General features: G+C 45.6%; 1 protein-coding gene across 1 annotated transcript in view; it reads left to right on the top strand.

Moving 5' to 3' along the window:
- Positions 1 to 18,206, top strand: part of CEP78 (centrosomal protein 78) — a 239,311-nt gene extending 221,105 nt beyond the window's left edge. The window contains exons 15-16 of the mRNA XM_063913831.1: positions 17,027 to 17,174; positions 17,687 to 18,206. Coding sequence (XP_063769901.1) covers positions 17,027 to 17,174; positions 17,687 to 18,154 — 616 coding nt within the window. The 3' untranslated portion in view covers positions 18,155 to 18,206. The remainder of the gene's footprint in view (positions 1 to 17,026; positions 17,175 to 17,686) is intronic.
- The last annotated feature ends 4,384 nt before the right edge of the window (positions 18,207 to 22,590 follow it).

Raw genomic sequence — 22,590 nt, 5'->3', positions numbered from 1 at the left:
ATATTAACCATGCTTCCTGTTTTTCCTGTTTTCTTTTCCAGAATTCCTGTATTACATCTCTCCACCATTGGGCGCAGGGGTGTTAGGGGGAATTTGAGATCAGGCATATTGCTGGCACACTTGGCCAGAGATATAGAGACACCTTGGTGCTATTTACTGAGTCGCGCAGGTTGTTTGTCTTTGTATTTTGTATTGTCTGTTTGCATAATGAGTAAAACACCAGCAAAGTCCAAAAAGCAGTTTTACTGCCATGTCTGTGAGGGTGTATTACCTGATGGATTTACCACATGTAAAGTATGTTTTGTAAATTCAGAAACAAATACAATTTCTGCTCCGGTTTCAAATCCAATTTCAACCCCGGACCCATGGGCTATATTAGCAGATGTCTTAGCTGGATTGCAATCAGAGTTGGCCGCCTCTCGGCAGGAGCGAGAGGCGGCAAGATCTGAATCTAGGGTGAGACCGCTAGAACTACCAGAGGGGTCTCAGCCTTACCAAAGGTCCAAATCCTCTTTGACTAAGGGGGATAAGTTTCATTTTTCTTATAAACTACCGGTTTCTGCTATGTTACTGTCTGATGATTCTTCGCCAGACCTCACTGTACAAGATGTGGTTGAGGAGGGCGAAGTAGACCAGCAGTCAGATGGTGACGATTTTGACAGCCCGGGCATTGATAATCTCATCAGAGTGGTGCGTCAGTCTCTGAATTTTACAGAGACTGAGGAGCCTCTGACAAATGATGAGGTCGTTTTTACTAAACGACAGAGAACTCCAATATGTTTCCCTGTTTCAGAATCTCTTAATAAAATGTTACTAGAAACAAAGAAGAATCCGGATAAACGGTTTTCTGTACCTCACAGATTTAGGTCACGTTATCCGTTTCCAGAGTCTATGACAGCTACATGGGAGAATCTGCCGTTGGTGGATTCATCTGTGTCTAAACTTACAAAGAAATTAACCATACCAGTACCAGCTGCAACTACACTCAAGGACCCTTCGGACCGTAAAATAGAAGTTATGCTAAAGTCCATGTATACAGCAGCAGGAGTGCTGCTTAGACCTGGGTTGAGTGGCATTTGGGTAACTAAGGCTCTAATGGCATGGATAACAGAACTCAGATCTGCCTTAACTGATGATCATCTTATACTTCTCGCTGATCAAATCTGGGAAGCGGCTGACTATTTATGTACAGCTTCTACTGACGTCTGTCAGCTCACTTCTCGCCTTTCAGCATCGCTAGTCACAGCACGACGTGCGCTCTGGCTACGTTCTTGGAGAGCGGAGACAGAGGTCAAAAAAGGAATAGAAGCGTTACCTTACGAGGGCGAGAAGTTATTCGGTCCTGAATTGGACAAATGGATTTCTGAGGCCACGTGAGGAAAGTCGGTTTTCTTACCATTTCCTCCAACAGTTCCTAGAAAAAGGTATTCTGGACCGGCGTTCAAATCCTTTACACCTCAGTCCTTTCGCGGGCGTGGCAGGGGAACGGCCACACCAGGTAGACGAGGTCGGGGACGTAGTTTCCAACGAACCAATACCACTCGTCAGGATACTAAAGTCACCGGTAAGCCAGTGGCATGACGGGCTCCGAGCCCATCTCGGATCTCCTGTTGTGGGAGCACGTCTTCAGTCATTCCAGTTGGCGTGGCTTCAGACGTCCACAGATGGGTGGATCCGCAATTTAGTTTTAACAGGTTACAAAATAGAGTTCGACTGTCTCCCGCCAATGCGTTTTTTCAGGACAGGACAGCCTCTGTCGGACGGCAAGAGGGCGATTCTGCAGACTGCCATTCAGTCTCTGCTGGACGCAGCAGTTTTGATTCCGGTCCCTGTGCACCAACAGGGTCAGGGTTATTATTCCAGTCTGTTTGTGGTACCGAAGCCGGATGGCTCGGTCAGGCCAATATTGAACTTAAGGGGCCTCAAACAGTACATCACTTACTACAGATTCAAGATGGAATCTCTACGGTCAGTAATTGCAGGTCTAGAGCCACAGGAATTTATGATTGCGCTGGATCTCAAGGATGCGTACTTACACATTCCGATTTGGCCTCCTCATCAAAGGTTTTTGCGGTTTGCAATACGACAGAACCATTACCAGTTTCAGGCTCTACCATTTGGCCTCTCGTCAGCGCCTCGGGTATTCACCAAGGTGATGTCTGTGATGATAGCTCATCTCAGATCCCTAGGAGTGATAATAGTTCCGTACTTGGACGACTTACTCATCAAAGCTCCGTCTTAACAAATCCTCCTTCAACAGGCATTGCTGACATACAATATACTGGTTCACCACGGTTGGATTGTCAACTTCAAGAAATCACATCAGTTCCGTCTCAACGACTTCAATTCCTAGGTATGGTTCTCGATACGGTAGATCAAAGAATTTACCTACCCGAACAGAAAGTACAGGTCATTCGTCATCTGGTACAATTAGTGCTCAAGCCACGCACGGTCTCGGTTCATTTGTGCATTCGCCTCTTAGGCACAATGGTGGCGGCTTTCGAAGCGCTTCAGTTCGGAAGACTTCACTCACGTCCTTTTCAACTGGATGTGCTCGCACAGTGGTCGGGCTCGCATTTACAGATTCACCACAGGGTGAGGTTGTCTCCAAGGACCAGAGTGTCTCTACTCTGGTGGCTCAAAGTACAGAATGTAACCGCAGGGAAACGGTTCGGCGCCTGGAATTGGATAATTCTCACGGCAGACGCAAGTCTCAGAGGTTGGGTAGCTGTAGTTCAAAATTTTCAGCTCCAGGGTCTCTGGGCGGATCACAAAAGATTGCTGTCTATAAATGTCCTGGAACTCCGGGCAATTTACAATGCATTGCGACAAGCAGTGCACATGCTGCAGGCTCAGGCTGTTCAGGTGCAGTTAGACAATGCGACGGCGGTCGCATACATCAACAAACAAGGCGGAACGAGAAGCCGCATGGCAATGCGGGAAGTAGCTCGAATCCTCAATTGGGCCGAATATCACCAAGTGATATTGTCGTCAGTGTTCATTCCGGGAGTGGACAACTGGGAGGCGGATTATCTCAGTCGTCGGGATTTTCATCCAGGAGAATGGGCATTAAATCCAGAAGTGTTTCACATGCTGGTCCAGAGGTGGGGTTACCCGCAGGTGGACCTGCTGGCATCTCGCCACAATCATCAAACGCCCCAGTATGTGTCCAGAACGAGAGATCCAAAGGCGGTGGCGGTGGATGCTCTCACAGTCGCGTGGCCGTACAGCCTCGTGTATCTGTTTCCACCGTTTCCGCTGCTCCCTCTGTTGCTAAAACGGATCAAGAGAGAGTCCGTCACAGTCATACTAGTGACGCCACATTGGCCTTGGAGAGCTTGGTTCTCGGATCTTCGCGGATTACTCGCAGACGATCCTTGGCCGCTCCCACTACGTCCGGACCTGTTACAACAGGGTCCATTCCTTTACCCCGATTTAGCGCGGCTGCGTTTGACGGGGTGGCTGTTGAGACCGCCCTCTTAAGAAGAGAGGGCATTCCAGAATCAGTCATTCCAACCATGTTACGAGCTAGGAAGCCGGTTACGGCAGCTCATTATTACGGAATTTGGCGTGCCTATATAGGTTGGTGTGAAGCTCGGAAGTTTCCGACATCTTCTTTCAAGTTATCCCGTCTTTTGTTATTTCTACAGATGGGGTTAGATGGAGGTCTACGTTTATCCACACTAAAAGTGCAGATATCTGCGTTGTCACTTTATTTCCAAAGAAGATTGGCTCTATTGCCGTCGGTACACACCTTTATGCAGGGTGTCCTCAGAGTACAGCCTCCATTCACTCCACCTACTGCGCCATGGGACTTGAATCTGGTTTTAGATTTCTTACAGTCTTTTCATTTTGAACCCTTACAACAAGTGGATATTAAGTTTCTCACTTGGAAAACAATTTTTCTCCTAGCCTTGGCTTCGGCAAGGCGTGTTTCAGATTTGGGTGCCTTGTCTTGCAAGCCACCATATTTGGTGTTTCATGATGACAGAGCGGAACTTCGGACGAATCCCGATTTCCTACCAAAAGTAGTGTCATCTTTTCACATCAACCAACCAATAGTAGTTCCTGTGTTAACAGGACATTCTGAAACTCTGGATGTGGTACGCGCATTACGCGTTTATGTATCCCGAACGTCTACAGTTCGTAAGACTGATACGTTGTTTGTTCTCTATGATGCTGCCAAGAGGGGTTGGCCAGCCTCTAAGCAGACCTTATCCAGATGGATAAAACTGACCATACGTCAGGCTTATCTTCAGGCTAGGTTACAGCCGCCTACATCGGTAACAGCTCATTCCACACGTTCTGTGGGAACTTCATGGGCAGCTGGTCGTGGAGCTATTACGACACAGCTTTGCCGTGCGGCTACATGGTCGTCAGTGCACACGTTTGTGCGCTTTTATAAGTTTGATACTTTTGCGGCATCAGCATCTAGCTTTGGCCGTTTAGTGTTACAGGTGCCAAATAGCACTCCCGCCCACGGGGGAAACTTTGGTACGTCCCAAGAGTACTCCAGTGACCCCTAGTGGTTGAAAAAGAAAATAGGATTTTGGTACTTACCAGGTAAATCCTTTTCTTTGAATCCATAGGGGGCACTGGACGCCCACCCAGAGCAGTTGTTTACCTGGTTGTGGTAAGTGCAGGGAATATTATGGTAACACACTCTTACCGACTGTTTCAAATTAGAAATTCTATCGGGTTGGTGTCAACTGTTAGTTGTCAGTTTCGTTTTGTGTCAACTTTATTGTTGTCCGTTTTTGGTTATATGTATTTCTCCATTGTCAACCTCTATAGCTTCAGTTCGGCTCAGTAAAAAAACACTGAGGTACTCTGGGATATGGAGGGGAGGTATAGTCAAATTTTAACTATTCAGTGCCTAGTTCCTGTGGAACCGTCCATATCCCAAGAGTACTCCAGTGCCCTATGGATTCAAAGAAAAGGATTTACCTGGTAAGTACCAAAATCCTATTTTTTCTGTGTGCAATAAGTATTTTACAATGATTGTCAGTAAAGGTCCCCATACATAAGTTATCACAATTTATTGTTTTACAGATTCTCTGATTCTTCCCCCCCCCCCCCCCACATTTATTGTTTCCCCATTCCATCTAACTTTGCCCATACATTATAGATTTGTTTCAGTGCCTGCAAATTTTTTTCCTTCCAAAGATTTGATCTGCACATCATGAAGATGCCCGTACATAGCCTCGATTATCAGTTTACTAGTCACATGTAGAACATTTAAGTAATGTGTGGTACTACTACTACTACCACCACCCCCTTTTACTCTTGATGTCAATAATACCCCTTTCACATCGCACAAATAACCCGGGTCAGTGTGCGATGTGAAAGCACTTTCGCCGAATTAGCGGGTCGCCTGACCCGGTAATTCAACCCGGTATAAAAGAAGGGATATACCCGTGTTGAATACCGGGTCAAGCGCAGTGTGAATGGGAGCCGCGTCGATGCGACACGGCTCCCATTCACAGCATAGGGAGAGGCAGCCCAGGAGATGAGCTTATCTTCCAGCGCCGCCTCCACCCCCGCTGCTGCTGCCCCCCCCCCCCCCCCCCCCACCTGCTGCTATGGCAACCGACTCGGTTTATTGCCGGGTCGGAAAGCCACCATAGCAGAGCAAATGCCGGATCCCACCCGGTAAGGACACATTTCTCTTACCGGGTGGGATCCGGCATTTGCGATCTGAAAGCGGTATTACAGTACTTACACTTACAATGAACCCTTCTGTTAATAGTTAAAAATGATAAAAACAAATGAACCAGAACTGGTTTTAAAAATAAGGGGAAACAAAGGTGTAGGGGTCCTAGTGTTTAATGAACCAGCGCTGGGCTCTTGGAGCCGGTCCTGGCTCTAAAAACACTGGGGGGAAAAATGAGTAGAGGCTCCCTGTATTTTAGAACCTAGCAGGGGGGGGTAATGCTGGAGCAAGGGGACACACTTGATGGGGTCACCCATTCCAACCCTTCTAAATAGCCCAAACTGGGGATTTCTGCAGAAGTGCCCCCCCCCCCCCCAATTAAAGGGTCCCCCTCTTCAGTCTACCCTGGGCATGTTTTGAAGGTCTGGGCTGTCACCCACACCCCTTGGTAGTGGGTGTGAGGTTCATAGCTGACAAAGATAATATTGTCTGTTGGAGTGAGACTACAGGTCCCAGCAAGCATGCCCCATCACGATAGTACTTGGAGAACCACAAGTGTCAGCACATCCAAACATTAAGTGCCTGGACCCTGGTGGCACTTGTAATCCCACTTGTAATGGAAATACTAAAATAAAGACAAAAAAAAATAAGTTTCATTATACAGTATTCTTCACCAAGAGAGGCAGCAGCCTTTGAGGTCTTTTACATTGCTACCATCCACCCAGGACCTGGGAGTCTTGTTATCTTCAGGAGCATTTGCCAGCTCCTCCTCCACCGTCGGACGGGGTGATGACGCAGAGAGCCACGACTGGCTCACCGTGTTTATCTTGAAATTCAGAAATGGCGCATCAAGTGAGCCATTTACGGTTCTTAGCGTCATTTTTGTGAACGAGCAGCTGCACCAATCAGAAGAGTTCCTCTCCCTATAACCCCAGCTAGGCCTCAAACTTTGGAAAAAAAGAAAACTGATGCAAGAAATTAGGATCTCCAGACTGCTACCTGTATCATTAACCCACTGCTTACAGTTACCTACACCTGCACCCCCACCCCACTTACGCTATACCTTATACCGAGGTGCCTGCACAGACCCCCGCACCGCCACCCCACTACCCACGCCGCTATACGATAAACACAGGCTCACACCCAACCCCCGCCCCACTACCACTGCTATACAATATACATAGCCCTGCGCACAGTCAGGTGAAACGGTCAGCCTATCAGCTGATCCTCACCTTACAGTACATCAGAAAAATTACTCTGATAAATTGTGATTTTTAAAGCTGTTTAAAAATCTGATTTGGTGATCCCAATCACTTTTTGATCGGAATCATCAGGAGCCCATACATCACCGATTTATTGTGTCCGTCATCTCCAAAATGGAGAATTGCCCCAATTTATTGTAGATGTATGGGGGCCTTAACTCTATTACATACTTATCTACTCTCCCTTAAGGTGCAGCAGAGTCACAATTTATTTTGGGTATTCCCCAGGAACAGTGGTTGGATCTCTAACAGGATGGGGAGAATAATACTGGTAATCGCGGGTCCGCATGGAAGGTGCAGGGCTAAAATGATGCGGATCATGTCGTTTTAGTCGTGCCCCTTCTGACGGACATTCAATTTGCAGCACTTTGTTGCGACTGGGGCGGCGTCTAATGATGAGTCGAGTCCGGCCCTGTCCCCGAAGTGGTTAGCTTTGGTAAATTCCCAGCATATATTCCCTATATATACTATTTTTGTCAGTGGTTGCGCTTAGCAAAAAAAATTGTGGGTCCCAGGGACCCTTCACTTTAATAGATTGGCATCCCACTCCACTGTTTCTGGGTCCCATCACATATTATGGGGGGTGACGGCAGGTAGCAGTTGGGGTAGTGGGGCATTAAGGGAAATCAGCAGTTGGGGTAAAGACGATGAGAAGTTGGGGTAGAGGGTCGAGGGGAGTAAGGGCCGGCAGTGCTGGGGGTATGGAGGGGGTAAGGGCAGACTCAGTTGGAATAGTGCTGGGGGGACAAGGAGGGATTTAGGGGCAGGCAGTGCTGTGGGTAAGGATGGATAGCAGCTGGCACAGTACTGGGGGCAAGGAGGGGGTTAAACATGCATGGGATAGACATAAGGATATCCTTACAAAGAAATAAGGATCAAATAAGGTTTGAGGTAAAAATATGGTAAAATATGGGCAGACTAAATGGGCCAAGTGGTTCTTATCTGCCGTCACATTCTGTGTTTCTATGTAACAGAAAATTATTTGCTAAGCCAGCACAAGAGAAACATTGGGTGACGAGACTCCCGGCCCGGGAATTGGGAAGAGGAACTGGCCTGTGATGTAGGGTGGGGATGTTGCCAGTCCCTGCTCCGCCTCCGCCCTCTGCGGTGCTAGCTGCCATTTGAGTGTAATACTATGTAAAACAGACGCAGCTCATCTCACTCCCTGCCTGCAGCTGCGCTATTGCAGCAGTGCTGGACAGCATCAGTAACGAAAGGGAAGGTGCGAGACTCCATTTTTGCTCAATAGGGGTGGGAGGGAAGACATGATGTCAGGTAGGGCATGCTGGATCCATCACGATGGACGGCAGAACATGGGAACCCTGCAGCTGCAGACAGAAGGGCAGAGGAAGGGCACAGGACAAGAGTTGGGTGGGTTAGAGTACTCCTACAGAGATGCTGGGTTACGGATTAAGGTTGTAGAGATGAAGTGCAGGCTCCCGTGTCCTGGGTGTACCCCCAATATATGCCAGTTGGGGTGCTATTATGAGAGCTTGGAGGCAGATCAACTGGGGTCAGGGACAGTAGGTCCGGGCCAGGCTGGATACTTGCAGCTTATAGGGGAAAGTGCACAGGGTACGGTGGATAGCTAGGAGCAGTTCCAGGTTTGTGGCACTACAAGTCCCAGACACATATGTAAAGAACGGCAGCACCAACACTGGGAATGAGGGTCCCCCCCTAAATCCCCCCCCCCCTCCCTAGGGTGAGGTAATTAATGTCATTGGCGTAGGTCTCTCAGAGATGCGCGCAACACCTCAGAAGCAGCAGGCGGCACACAGGCAGTGAAGGCAGCTCCATCCAAATGTTTGTGCAGGCGGCTGAAGCTCTCAGGCAAGTACCGGGAGAAATGCCAGGCAGAGTTCCAGTGGAAGAGAACCACCTCAGTCAGATGGAAGGTCAGTCTGACCGTATTCCAGAGGAGTCATTAGTGAGGAGGGCCACAGTTGGAGGCTGCATGCAGTGTGGGGAGCTGGTATCTGTTTCCCTCTGTGCCAGGCATTTCGGGGGTCGGGTGCAGAGGGGGTGGGCCAATGCAATTCACTTGGCCAATAGTGCTGGGCTTCATCAGGTCTGTGGGGATGGTGCTTGCTGATGTTTGGAGCTGTCTGTTAGTGTCAGCTAGACACTGGTTGCTATTGTCTGAGGTGCACCCAGTCATTAAGCCACAGCGCGTCCTGTGAGACCTGCTCATTTTTCAAAATGGGGCCCATACTACGTGTAGCATGTAAAAATATAGTGCATATTTTGCAAACACTGTTTATTTACTATATAGAGATTCCTATGTTTTTGTTGATATCAGAAACCATTACTATATCACTAGAGGAGTTGATTATTATAGGATAGATTGTATATTAATATTAATGAATAAGGCATACATTAACTTGTAATTGCACAGTAATATTTTCTAACTAGTCACAATTTCTTTCTGTCATAATTTTTCAAAATTACCTGGTCAATTATACAATTCATACAAAATTTATACAGTGTTGGGAACATTTTATATGGACTATAAACAGTTCAAATTTAATTAAGGATTTAATCAGTGCTCTGCTATCAAACAACTTTTTTCTTTTTTCTTTATGAGAAATGCCAATTTCTAATGGAACCACCATGGAATGTAAATTAGGAATTGATTCATTTTGTGGTACTGGTATTAGGCATGTGTTATGTGCTTAGTGACAGACATTTATGCAGTGCACACACATTCTTCAAACTTCCAGTGCCTGGCTTCCAAAAGATAAGGCCCGTGGCCCTCATAGCTATGTGACTAACTGAAGAGTCTATTCAGAGGTCTTGGACATTATTTTAAATACACTTTGTTTTTAAATGTTGCTGGAAGTGCCTTACCCCAACTTTTCTTGGGTATGGGTCATTAGGTCGACCACACTTAGGTTGACAGTCATTAGGTCGACCACTGTTGGTCGACATGATCACTAGGTTGACATGGTCATTAGGTCGACATGGTAAAAAGGTCGACATGAGTTTTTTTTCTCTTTTTTTTGTTGTCGTTATCTTCGTAAAGTGACGGGGAACCCCAATTAGTGCACCATGTCCCCACGCCATGCTTCGGGCAAGGTTACTATTCACAATCGTAGTCCACGTGGATTGTAAAGTATGAAAAATTTAAAGTATAAAGTATAAAAAAAAATCGAAAAAAGTGTGAAAAACTCATGTCGACCTTTTTCCATGTCGACATAGTGATCATGTCGCCCTAATGCATGTCGCCCAACAGTGGTCGACCTAATGACTGTCGACCTAAGTGTTGTCGACCTAATGACCGTATCACCTTTTCTCAAACCTGGATTAGGACCCCACTGATTGTAAAAACTATAGACCCATTGACCTTATTACAGATATCAAACTATTAATTGTCACTTATTGAAACCCTGTGATTTACTAGTTTAGTCCAACCCAACCATTTGATGTTTGTTTTTGGACGTCAAACCTCCAATAATACTCGGAGTCATAGATCTGGTGGTATTGGTGTCAGGATAAGCTCCATTGACAACATCTGCATCAGGTTTTGTTCAGTTTTAGATTTGGGACTGCAATTTTAGAGTTTATTATGGCAGAGACATAAGTTCAGTGGCGGATCTTGCCACGGGCAAGCAAGACTTTTGCCCGGGGCGCCGCCTTCCGGAGGGCGCCGCACCATGGCAAGATCCGCTACTGCTGTGCCCCCCGCTGCCCGCTCTGTTCCGCTGCCTCTGCCCCCCGCTGTGAAGGGAACTAGACGCTTAGTGTCTAGTTTTCCTTCGTGGAGAGAGCCTTTACTGTGCGGTGCGCGATGACATCATCGCGCACCACACATCATTTCAGCGGCGCTACTACCACGCCCCCTGTATGAAGCCACGGCCCTATTGCCCACCCGGGGCGCTAGAAGCCCTAGAACCGGCCCTGCATAAGTTCATACCAGGTGCCCAGAGGCTAAATAGACAGTGGTATCTTCCCTTTCCTCCCTGGTGACTCTGGCTTGTGTGTATGTGCCAGTAGTTCCCAAACTGTATGCCGTGGCACCCTGGGGTGCCCTGAGTTGGTGGTCCAAGACCAATTCAAATTATTTATGATCAATGTAATAGGCAAAACTAGTGCTGGTGGCTGCTAATCATAAAATATGTGGATAAACAGAGGCGAATCCTGTCCCTACACCATATAACTGAACCTAAGGATGACATATAAACACAATTTACTTCATTTAATATTTTTTTCTACATTTCTCAATAAGGAACGTTTAGCCTAGTGGTGCCGTGAAAAAAATTCTGGTACTCTAGGGCGCCGTGATTAAGAAAAGTGTAGGAACCACTGGTATGTGCTGATGTCTAGCACATGCACAGTAGCACAACTGAGGGGTTAAAGGACCATATAATGCAATCACATCACTTCTTAGTGCTTTCCAGGATGTGCTCTACCACCATTTTATTTGTCAGATTTTTTTATTTTATTAATTTATGGTATCAGACTCTCTCATGCCTCTATATATTCCACAGCCCACTGATGCTGCTTTATTGTCTTCAGAGCTTCCTCATGAACATTTTAGCTTTAAACAGTCTAGCAAGGAGCACTTCAGGCATTGCATATAACATTATTATAATGCCCCCTGATATATATTCATAGTTGTTCTCCCCTTACCCCTCCACGTACCACACTGTGCTCCTCTTCTCCCATCGCATATGCCTCGCTATACTCCTATTCTCCCTCCACGTGCCTCACTGTGCTCCCCTTCCTCCATTCCACATGCCTCACTGTGCTCCCCTTCCTCCATTCCACATGTCTCACTGTGCTCCCCTTCCTCCATCCCACATGTCTCACTGTGCTCCCCTTCCTCCATCCCACATGCCTCACTGTGCTCCCCTTCCTCCATTCCACATGCCTCACTGTGCTCCCCTTCCTCCATTCCACATGTCTCACTGTGCTCCCCTTCCTCCATCCCACATGTCTCACTGTGCTCCCCTTCCTCCATCCCACATGCCTCACTGTGCTCCCCTTCCTCCATTCCACATGTCTCACTGTGCTCCCCTTCCTCCATTCCACATGTCTCACTGTGCTCCCCTTCCTCCATCCCACATGTCTCACTGTGCTCCCCTTCCTCCATCCCACATGCCTCACTGTGCTCCCCTTCCTCCATTCCACGTTCCTCACTGTGCTCCCCTTCCTCCATCCCACATGTCTCACTGTGCTCCCCTTCCTCCATCCCACATGTTTCACTGTGCTCCCCTTCCTCCATCCCACATGTCTCACTGTGCTCCCCTTCCTCCAATCCACGTTCCTCACTGTGCTCCCCTTCCTCCATCCCACATGCCTCACTGTGCTCCCCTTCCTCCATCCCACATGTCTCACTGTGCTCCCCTTCCTCCATCCCACATGCCTCACTGTGCTCCCCTTCCTCCATTCCACGTTCCTCACTGTGCTCCCCTTCCTCCATCCCACATGTCTCACTGTGCTCCCCTTCCTCCATCCCACATGTCTCACTGTGCTCCCCTTCCTCCATCCCACATGTCTCACTGTGCTCCCCTTCCTCCATCCCACATGTCTCACTGTGCTCCCCTTCCTCCATCCCACATGTCTCACTGTGCTCCCCTTCCTCCAATCCACGTGCCTCACTGTGCTCCCCTTCCTCCATTCCACGTGCCTCACTGTGCTCCCCTTCCTCCATTCCACGTTCCTCACTGTGCTCCCCTTCCTCCATTCCACGTTCCTCACTGTGCTCCCCTTCCTCCATTCCACGTTCCTCACTGTGCTCCCCTTCCTCCATCCCACATGCCTCACTGTGCTCCCCTTCCTCCATTCCACGTGCCTCACTGTGCTCCCCTTCCTCCATTCCACGTTCCTCACTGTGCTCCCCTTCCTCCATCCCACATGCCTCACTATGCTCAACTTTTCCCATCCACATCTCAAGGGATCCGTTCAATTTGCCGGTGGTCAGGATACCGATGCCGGAATCCCGACAGCAGACAATGCCGCCAGCCGGAATCCCAGCAAAACAGGACTATTCCCACTTGCGTGTGTCCACTACACCCATAGAGTGGGAATAGATCCTGTGGCGAGAGCAGCAGACCCCAAGCGTGGTGAGCGCAGCGATCACACAAGGGGACTCTTTGCGATCGCCCCACTGCCGGCATTCAGGCGGGCAGGATGCAGCTGTCTGGATCTGGACAGCCAGCATCCTGCCCTCCGGTAAATCATACTGAATCCATCTCGCACTGTGCTCCCCTTCTCTCATCCATACCCCACACTGCTCCCCCACTCACATCCACATACCACACTATGCTCTCTTTCTCCCTTAGACTGTGGTCCCTTTTCCCCTCCACATGCCTCATTGTGCTCCCCTTTCCCCATCCCTCATTGTGCTTTCCTTTCCCCTCCACACCCCACACTGTGCTCCCCTTTCCCTATCCCACATGCTTAGTAGTACTTCTTATCCCCATCATACTCCCCTGTCGTGCTCCTCCTCTTAGCTCATTATCCTCATACAGCTCAAGCCCCCACTGGGGTGCACTTAACTTACCTCCATTGAAAGCTGGCCACAAAGGTGCGCATGGGGCTGCTGCTGGGTGTGACTGGGAGCCATCATCAGGGGAGTTGTCCCAGCTGATGTGCTGCACAGATGGGACCAACCCCCTGACAACGAAATGCAGGGTGTCCTGGCATGTACCCAGTCTTACAGACAATTCTATTTACACTGCATCCGGAAAGTATTCACAGCGCTTCAAATGTTACAGCCTTATTCCAAAATGGAATAAATTCTACACACAATACCCCATAATGATAATGTGAAAAAAGTTTTTTTGAGATTTGTGCAAATTTATTAAAAATAAAAAACTAAGAAATCACATGTACATAAGTATTCACAGCTTTTGCTCAATACTTTGTTGATGCACCTCTGGCAGCAATTACAGCCTCAAGTCTTTTTGAATATGATGCCACAAGCTTGGCACACCTATCTTTGGCCAGTTTCGCCCATTCCTCTTTGCAGCACCTCTCAGGTTGGATGGGAAGCGTCGGTGCACAGCCCTTTTCAGATCTCTCCAGAGATGTTCAATCGGATTCAAGTCATTCACAGAGTTGTCCTGATGCCACTCCTTTGCTATCTTGGCTGTGTGCTTAGGGTCGTTGTCCTGCTGAAAGATGAACCATGGCCCCAGTCTGAGGTCAAGAGCGCTCTGGAGCAGGTTTTCATCCAGGATGTCTCTGTACATTGCTGCATTCATCTTTCCCTCTATCCTGACTAGTCTTCCAGTTCCTGTCGCTGAAAAACATCCCCACAGCATGATGCTGGCACCACCATTCTTCACTGTCGGGATGGTTATTGGCCTGGTGATGAGCGGTGCCTGATTTCCTCCAAACGTGACGCCTGGCATTCACGCCAAAAAGTTCAATCTTTGTCTCATCAGACCAGGAAATTTTGTTTCTCATGGTCTAAGAGTCCTTCAGGTGCATTTTGGCAAACTCCAGGCGGGCTGCCATGTGCTTTTTACTAAGGATTGGCTTCTGTCTGGCCACTCTACCAAACACGCCTGATTGGTGGATTGCTGCAGAGTTGGTTGTCCTTCTGGAAGGTTCTCCTCTCTCCACAGAGGAATCCTGTAGCTCTGATTGAGTGACCATCGGGTTCTTGGTCACCTCCCTGACTAGGGCCCTTCTCCCCCGATCACTCAGTTTAGACGGCCAGCCAGCTCTAAGAAGAGTCCTGGTGGTTTCGAACTTCTTCCATTTACGGATAATGGAGGCCACTGTGCTCATTGGGACTTTCAAAGCAGCAGATATTTTTCTGTACCCTTCCCCAGATTTGTGCCTCAAGACAATTCTGTGTCGGAGGTCTACAGAAAATTCCTTTGACTTCATGCTTGGTTTGTGCTCAGGCATTCACTGTCAAGTGTGGGACCTTATTTAGACAGGTGTGTGCCTTTCCAAATCATGTCCAATCAACTGAATTTACCACACATGGACTCCAATTAAGCTGTAGGAACATCTCAACGGTGATCAGTGGAAACAGGATGCACCTGAGCTCAATTTTGGGCTTCATGGCAAAGGCTGTGAATACTTATGTGATTTCTTCGTTTTTTATTTTTAATAAATTTGCAGAAATCACAAAAAATCACGTTGTCATTATGGGGTATTTTGTGTAGAGTTTTGAGGGGAAAAATTAATTTCTTCCATTTTGGAATAAGGCTGTAACATAACAAAATGTGGAGAAAGTGAAGTGCTGTGAATACTTTCTGGATGCAGTGTATTTCAGACTCCTGATCAGTGGCTGAGAGATCTGAGGAGTCATCAGGCAGCAGCCCCACCCATTGCTCAGCCTCTGGAATTTAGGACTAATGGCTGAAGAAATGGGAGGTAAAATGATCGATGTATTAGGCGGCATGAACAGAGAGAAGTTCTCTGTGCCCCCCTGATAGCTGGCGCCTGGATGCCAATGCTTCCTTGCCTCTAGGAGTTTTGCGACTGTATTATGGAGCTCTGTAGAGGTATTTTGGTGTGAGAGTTCAGCTTCAGTTTCCTCCCTGTTTCCCCCTCCTCTCTCCCCCCCCCCCCCCCCCCATCCCATTTCCAATGGCACAAGAAAGAGCTTATCCCCGAATCGCAACTCTCCTGGCTCTAAAGGTCTTCAGATTCACTGGATGTCCCATAAGTTCTGCTTATTTGCAGATGATGATTTTCTGTTTGTAACTGACCCAGTGACCTCATTGTTGGCCCTGCATCAAATCAGTGACTCTTGTAGTCAAAATTAATTCTACAAATTGAATGCTACCAAAACTGAGGTACTTCCTATCAATATCTGGTCTCTTATGCTCCTGTTTCTGCAAGCTAAACTCTGCCTAATTATTGGAAGAAATCTTCCCTAGTCATACCTCCCAACATGACCCTCTCCAGGAGGGACAGAATGCTCTGCTACTGGGCTTCCCTCTTAATTTATGATTGCCATCACCTGTGCGAAACACCTTTTCTTATCCATTAACCTGTTCAGCACAGGTGATGGCAATCATAAGTTAAGAGAAAAGTCCAGAAGCAGAGCATCGTGTCCCTCCTGGAGAGGGTCATGTTGGGAGGTATGCCTAGTGTATCTGTAGATTCAAATATCCTATGGCTGATCTTTCAACTTATTGATTTTACTTATGCATGGATGAACCATGAGGTCTCCTTGTTAGGCTTTTTAGTGACATTTAAAATGCCCTTATTGCCTACATTTCTTAGTTTTTTGCACTGTTTCCTATATTGTGGCAAAAAAGTATATATATGCACTCCGGAAATTGTTGTCCAGTTATAGCTGGAAAACGTCCTCGAGAATAGGCCTTAGCCATTTGACCATAAGGAATGTGGTGGTTTGTACCTCCCTGACCTGGTGAAATATAAAGAGGCTTGCTTTTGGCACAACTGCAAGATCAGTTGATCCCTCTCCATCACAAACTATGGGTGGATTATTGAGAAGAAATCAGTGTTCGTTTACCCATATGGGGATCTTTTTTGGGCCCTTCTGCACTTAAGCTGTTCTTTCGAAATATATTATCTGCCTATACTGACACTTTGAAAGTATGAGAAATGTTCCAGGCCAACCAGACCCTCACCCTTCCTACTAGAAATTTGTCTCTTGGGGGCTATGGTCAAATTGACCCCTAATTTTGCCCTCACACCTTTGTTCCAGAGGGAAACGCTATTATTGACTTATAGGAGTCAATCCTATTTGCCGTGAGTGCATCTGTAAAGCTGACAACAGGACACAAGTGCAGACTAACACAGACCGTATATACATTTACATACAAACCTAATTACAGTGTTCAGTTAGCATAATGTTCTGGAAAACACAAGAGGGATGCTTTTCTGCTATTGATGATCCATACTTTCATCTATTTTGATGTGCTTTCATGCTCAGATGTACAGAGTATGTAACACCTCACTTTTTCCATTTTTTTTTTTCTGTACTCATTTCCCCTAATGTTTAAAAAAAAAAAAAAAAACCTCTAAAAATGAGTGAGGACACAACAAACAAGTTGTGAGCATATTTTGCTACTTCCAAAGACATTAAACTATTTTATTTCAGCCACTATTTTGCATCCATGAATCTTAAGCATTGAAGTACATTTTAAGGTTTATGTGTTCACTGTATTTTCAGGTTGGGTCAACTTGCTGGGCTGGTAGGCATTGACCAGTCCGACTTTGCCTTGCCAGGGGATCCGCAAATGTCTTCTACAATTGGAAAATATCAACAAGCGTCATCTGAGACCATCCACAACCTGCACAGAACCCACTTACTTGACCAGGTAAGTAAAAACTTGTTTACATCCAGGTTTTTTTTTTGTTTCAGAAGCTTATTTAAATCAACCTGCTCTTTCCAAACAAAAGTATGTTTTGTGCCTTTTAAAGGCTACATAGTCCAGCTTTTACTCAATGTTACACTGAAAATGTTTAATATACGTAATATATGAAATGTCTTTTTTTTATATTATTTTCTTGTAATTTATGCAGATTGTAGACAGGTTGTTTTTGTAACTTATGCAGACAGGTTTTATTTTATTTTTTTAACAACAATGTGTCTTAAACACTTAAGTTACTGTTTCTTCTCTGATCAATGTATTGAAGCAGCCATATTCCAGTGACTTTCATAACAAATGAGACATAATATACTTTGTACATTTTAATATTGTTTAGTTTTCTTTTAGAACATTAGAAATTAAAGTGTTAAAATTTCCATTTAATCCAACAGTAAGATTTTTGTTTACTTTTTTTCTTTATATATATAAATTAGTATTTGACTCTGTATTATTTATTTTAGACTCCACACATAGATAAGAAAGGTGCTCTTATTGGTGCGTCAGAAGCGTCCCATGAATTTTATGCCACCAGCCAGAAGAGCAAAGAAGAAAGTGCGTTTGATCTTTCTATAAAGGATGTACAGGCACATAGGATTGCTTCTGAACAGCAAAATGCCATGATAGATGCAGACTGGTTGATATCCAATCAGCCTGACAAGAAAGTAGCTGGTAAAGAATGCTCAGCATCCGATTCCAGTCAAAGTAAGAAAAGCAGCACAAGTAAAAAGTCCAAAGAATCAGCTAGCAGGAAGGATCGAAAGCAGTCTTCAGAAAAATGTCTCTCTACAGAGACCAACAAAGTGTGTCCTGAGGACAGAAGAGATGAGAATAGTCACAAAACATCACTGTTTTCTGAAGCCAGTGTATTAGAGTCAGAAATCCCGGAAAACCTTCAGTCTATAGGAAGCAAACACAGTAGCTCAAATTAGTGAGCTTCAATCAAAAAGGGGCAGATGTATTAACCTGGAGAAGGCATAAGGAAGTGATAAACCAGTGATAAATGCAAGGTGATAAACGCACCAGACAATCAGCTCCAGTATGTAAATTAACAGTTAGGAGCTGATTGGCTGGTGCGTTTATCACCTTGCATTTATCACTGGTTTATCACTTTCTTATGCCTACTTCAGGTTAATACATCTGCCCCAAAAAAAGTGTGTAAAGGAACAGAAACATTCATTCAGTTCTATACACATTCACACTTCTATATGTAAAATGCTCATACCTGGGAGAACTTAAAATATTTGACTTTTAATTTGCTTGTCAGATATCCTCAGTTCTGATTACCGCCTGTAACTGCAGATATAATGTTAACATTCATCAGTACATTAGTCATAAGTTTAGGTTTATAGGACCTTGAGAGGTGTTTATAGTGTCCAGTTTTTGTTTCCTGGCAGGGGATTATTACTACATTCATTTGTACCACCCAACTCAAAAACATTAATTTATTTACCTAATGGAGTAGTGGGGAACTGTTAAACTGGGTACACACTAGACTATTCCGGATCGTGGATGACTGACGGCGATATGTTGAACAATGTAGTGCACGATCGAGCACTATATAATTCAGTGGCCACATTCAGGAGCATTGTGTCCCTGATAATATCTTTGGATCGGCTGATCAGAAGACGCGACGAAATACGCGCAGTAGCGCACAATAGTGCGTGTACACTGGCCGATGTGAACGATATGTCGGCCTGATCCGCTGGTTTGGATGACATATCACTTAGTGTGTATCCAGCTTCACAGCCTTGTTTCCCAGCACATTCTTCCTAAATATTTGGGCAAATTACAGTAAACTTTTTATCTTTCAGTTATGACTAATTTTGAACAAAAACATTCACTGTATTTAAAGTTTTACTCTGTATACATTGTATGTCAAATACAGTTACACTGTGAATACCAATGAATACATCCACATCCCAGATATAATGGGTGGGCACTGAGCAATGTGATTTCTTTATATTTATTATGTGTGTTTTGTTTGTTTTATATATTTTTCTAAGCAAGCTCTTAAATAAAGTGATTTTCTATGGTTTGTATTTCTTGTGTTAAGTTATTTTAGTTGACTAACAGCAAAATAAATTCAATGATGTATAAATTTAAAAAAGAGTATCTACATATATAGAGGTTGTTTAGTCAATAAACGGGTTGAGTACGAAATCCCGGCAGTCAATATCCTGACTGACCCCGCAGTCTAACCCTAGCTCTCCCCCTATTGCCTATCTATAACCGTAACCCCTGTACTTACTGTTGGGATCCTGATTGCATCCCCAATAAACAATTATTACTGTTCTAAGGGCACAATGTACTGGAGTGCTACCTATTTTACCATCTTGGTTGTTTGGTCCTTATTTCATATAGAAGATGCATTACACATGTGCTTTTATATTTATTTGTTACCAGTTATTTATATAACTCACACATATTCTGCAGCGCTTTACAGAGAGAATGTTTGACCATTTACATCAGTCCCTGCCCCCCAGTGAAGCTTTCAATCTATATTCCCTACCACATGTACACACAGACACATTCACGCTAGGGCTCATTTTTGTTGGGAGCCAATTAACCTACCCGTATATTTCTTTTTTGATTGTGGGAGGAAACTGAAATACTCGGAGGAAACCCACGCAAGCATGGGGCCAATATACAAACTCCTCACAGTTAGGGCAATGGTGGGAATCGAACCCATGACCTCAATGCTGTGGAGCAGTAATGCTAACCATTACACCATCTGTACTGCCCAATTATTAACAGTTTTCAAAGACAAAGAAGTTGAGTTCAGCCCTTCTATGGCTGAATTCCATTCAATATGGATCCCTGCTCAGTGCATCCAAAAAAACAACAACTTTTAGCTGCTCTTCATTTAATCGGAGTTCTGCACAAAACGGTATGCAGTCTGTATATCAACATTCACATTGTTGACATGCATGAGACTGATAGCAGAATACCTGACACCAGTATATCGACCAACTTAAATTGCAGTTTAATTAACTAATGATTTTTCCCTTCAAAACCACTCATATAGTTGTTTTTTTTTTATAATTTAACATAGTTTAAAAATATTTTTTTTAAACATCAATACAGTGTATATGCACATCTGCAGAACGGATCTACTTGTCAAAAACTGGGGGACACAGTGGGGTAGCGCGGTTGCATGTGATCTGACGATGCTAGTTAAGTGGTTAACGATGTTGTCTAACTGTAAATATGCCAGTAAAGCAAATGTGCGCACTCAAAACCGCATTGTCCCTGTGCAAGTGCCACAACAACAACAACAAAAATTAGAAAAAAAATGGTCATCACCAATTTAAGTCACATTGCCTTAATACAATGGTGGTGTAAATAAATATTTGTAAAGTGTTGTATTGTATTCTGAGTCAGTTTACAGAAAACAAAGCAAAATCACATCTTATATATGTACTGGTTTTTCTTTAGGCTGGGTAAGCAGATTACAGTTTTGCAGAATCATTTCTTGTAATTGCAGAGGTTGCAAAATTGTGCTGTGTGAATCTTGCTGCTGGTGCAGATAATGTTCAACCGTTTGTCTATAGATACCACAAAGTTAATGTTTAGAGATTAAGGTCACACTGGGTCCATTTAGTACAGTATGTGTCAGTTCATCTACTGTACAGACCTGTCCTCATACATCTTTGTGGCAGTCCCTCTTGGTACGCCAAGTCGCATGAGAATCTTCTAGTGTCAAGCTTCTTTTTTGCTTCTTTTTTTGTTGTTGCGAAAATTCATGTTCATTGCAACAAAATGCAACTCGGGCGCACAAGGAGACTGCGCTGATTAAATTGATATATGACACTTGTATATTGTGTCTGACAGAGTCTCTGAATCTGTACACAGGGTACTACAATGTAGCAATGTAGCAGCCGCAGCTTTTTTCCAGTATAAATTCTGCTCTGTTCTGTGGGGGTCATTCCGAGTTGATCGCACGTAGCAACTTTTTGCTGTCCTTGCGATCAACTAGACGCCGCCTATAGGGGAAGGCTTTTTTGCATAGCAAGGCTGCGAACGCTTGTGCAGCCCTGAATGCAAAAAAAAGTTTTGTGTAGAAGTAGACCAGGGTAAGAGTTACTTACCCTGTGTGATCAATCCAGCAATACAGGTCCTGGAATTGACGTCAGACATCTGCCCTCCAAACGCCTGGACACGCCTGTGTTCGCCGCACCACTCCCAGAAATCGGTCAGTTGACGCTACGGAACGCCTTCCTCCTGTCAATCTTCTTGCGGTCGCTACTGCGACCGCTTTCTTTGTTCGTGGTGTCGCTGCCCGACGACAGCAACGACGCACCTGCGCAATGCAGCCGCCGCGCATGCGCATTTCTGACCCGATCGAATGGCTGCGAAGAAGTGCAGCGTGCGATTGGGTCGGAATGACCCCTTGTATACAGACTAAGGGCCCGATTCAGCATGGAACTCATCTATGATGCGTACGCATGCTGAAGTCCTTTTGCAGTGTGCACACACGCAGAAGCCGCACTGCACGTGCGCACCCAGTGAGATGCGATGACATCTCACATATGCGACCACCTTTGCCTGAATGTTTATGGGCTTCGGCGCCGCATTGTGGAGGGGGAGGGGCGGCGTTTGGACAACGCAGGTGTGTCCAGACCGTTTGCGTGGCAGGCCACGGCAGCTGCACGATGTCACACTTAGCCACTGCGTCCCGAAACATGGCTCGCTGCATGGTGTATGGAGGCTAGATGTATAAGAACGCATTTGTACATGAGCGTCCTTATTCCCTAAACATTAGATGATTGTGATGATGGTGAGGGCAGGCTATGCTTTATCAGTCACTTTGAACAGCAGGGCACATGATGATTATTACCATTATTTTTTTATGAGACATGATGATGCTATTATGTATGATGGACTTAAACCTGCATTATATGCACGTAAAATACACCTATGATACAGCCCCAACTTCATAGCTAGGTGAGGAGGGAGGTTTGGATAATTTTTTTATCTCTAAGTTTAACTTTATTTTGGAGTGTAATAGATAATTTTACCTGTCCCCTCCCCCTTCCCCCCAACAACAGGAAACAACCCTCAAAGCAAGTTTATTTTCAGCATTAGCTTCATAGTGAAACGTGACCACAACTAGTGTTCTCTTCACATGCCTTTAGCCTTGCATCCCATCTAGCACTTATTCTTATGGGACCTTTATAAGGGACTATGGGGTATATTCAGACCCAAACGCAGCCGCGCATCTGTATACAGGGGGTCTGTGCACTCGCATCAGCCGCATTGAGTGTGCGCGACCCTTCACCTTGTGGCAATGCGACTGCAAGGAGATTGACAGTGGGAACCTTCGGAGGGGCGTTGACGCAGCGTTGCAGGTAACATGGGGGTGTGT

This window comes from Pseudophryne corroboree, chromosome 1 (assembly GCF_028390025.1).
Source record: "Pseudophryne corroboree isolate aPseCor3 chromosome 1, aPseCor3.hap2, whole genome shotgun sequence".
Classification (NCBI taxonomy): Eukaryota; Metazoa; Chordata; class Amphibia; order Anura; family Myobatrachidae; genus Pseudophryne; species Pseudophryne corroboree.
This window is presented reverse-complemented; position numbering and strand designations above follow the sequence as displayed.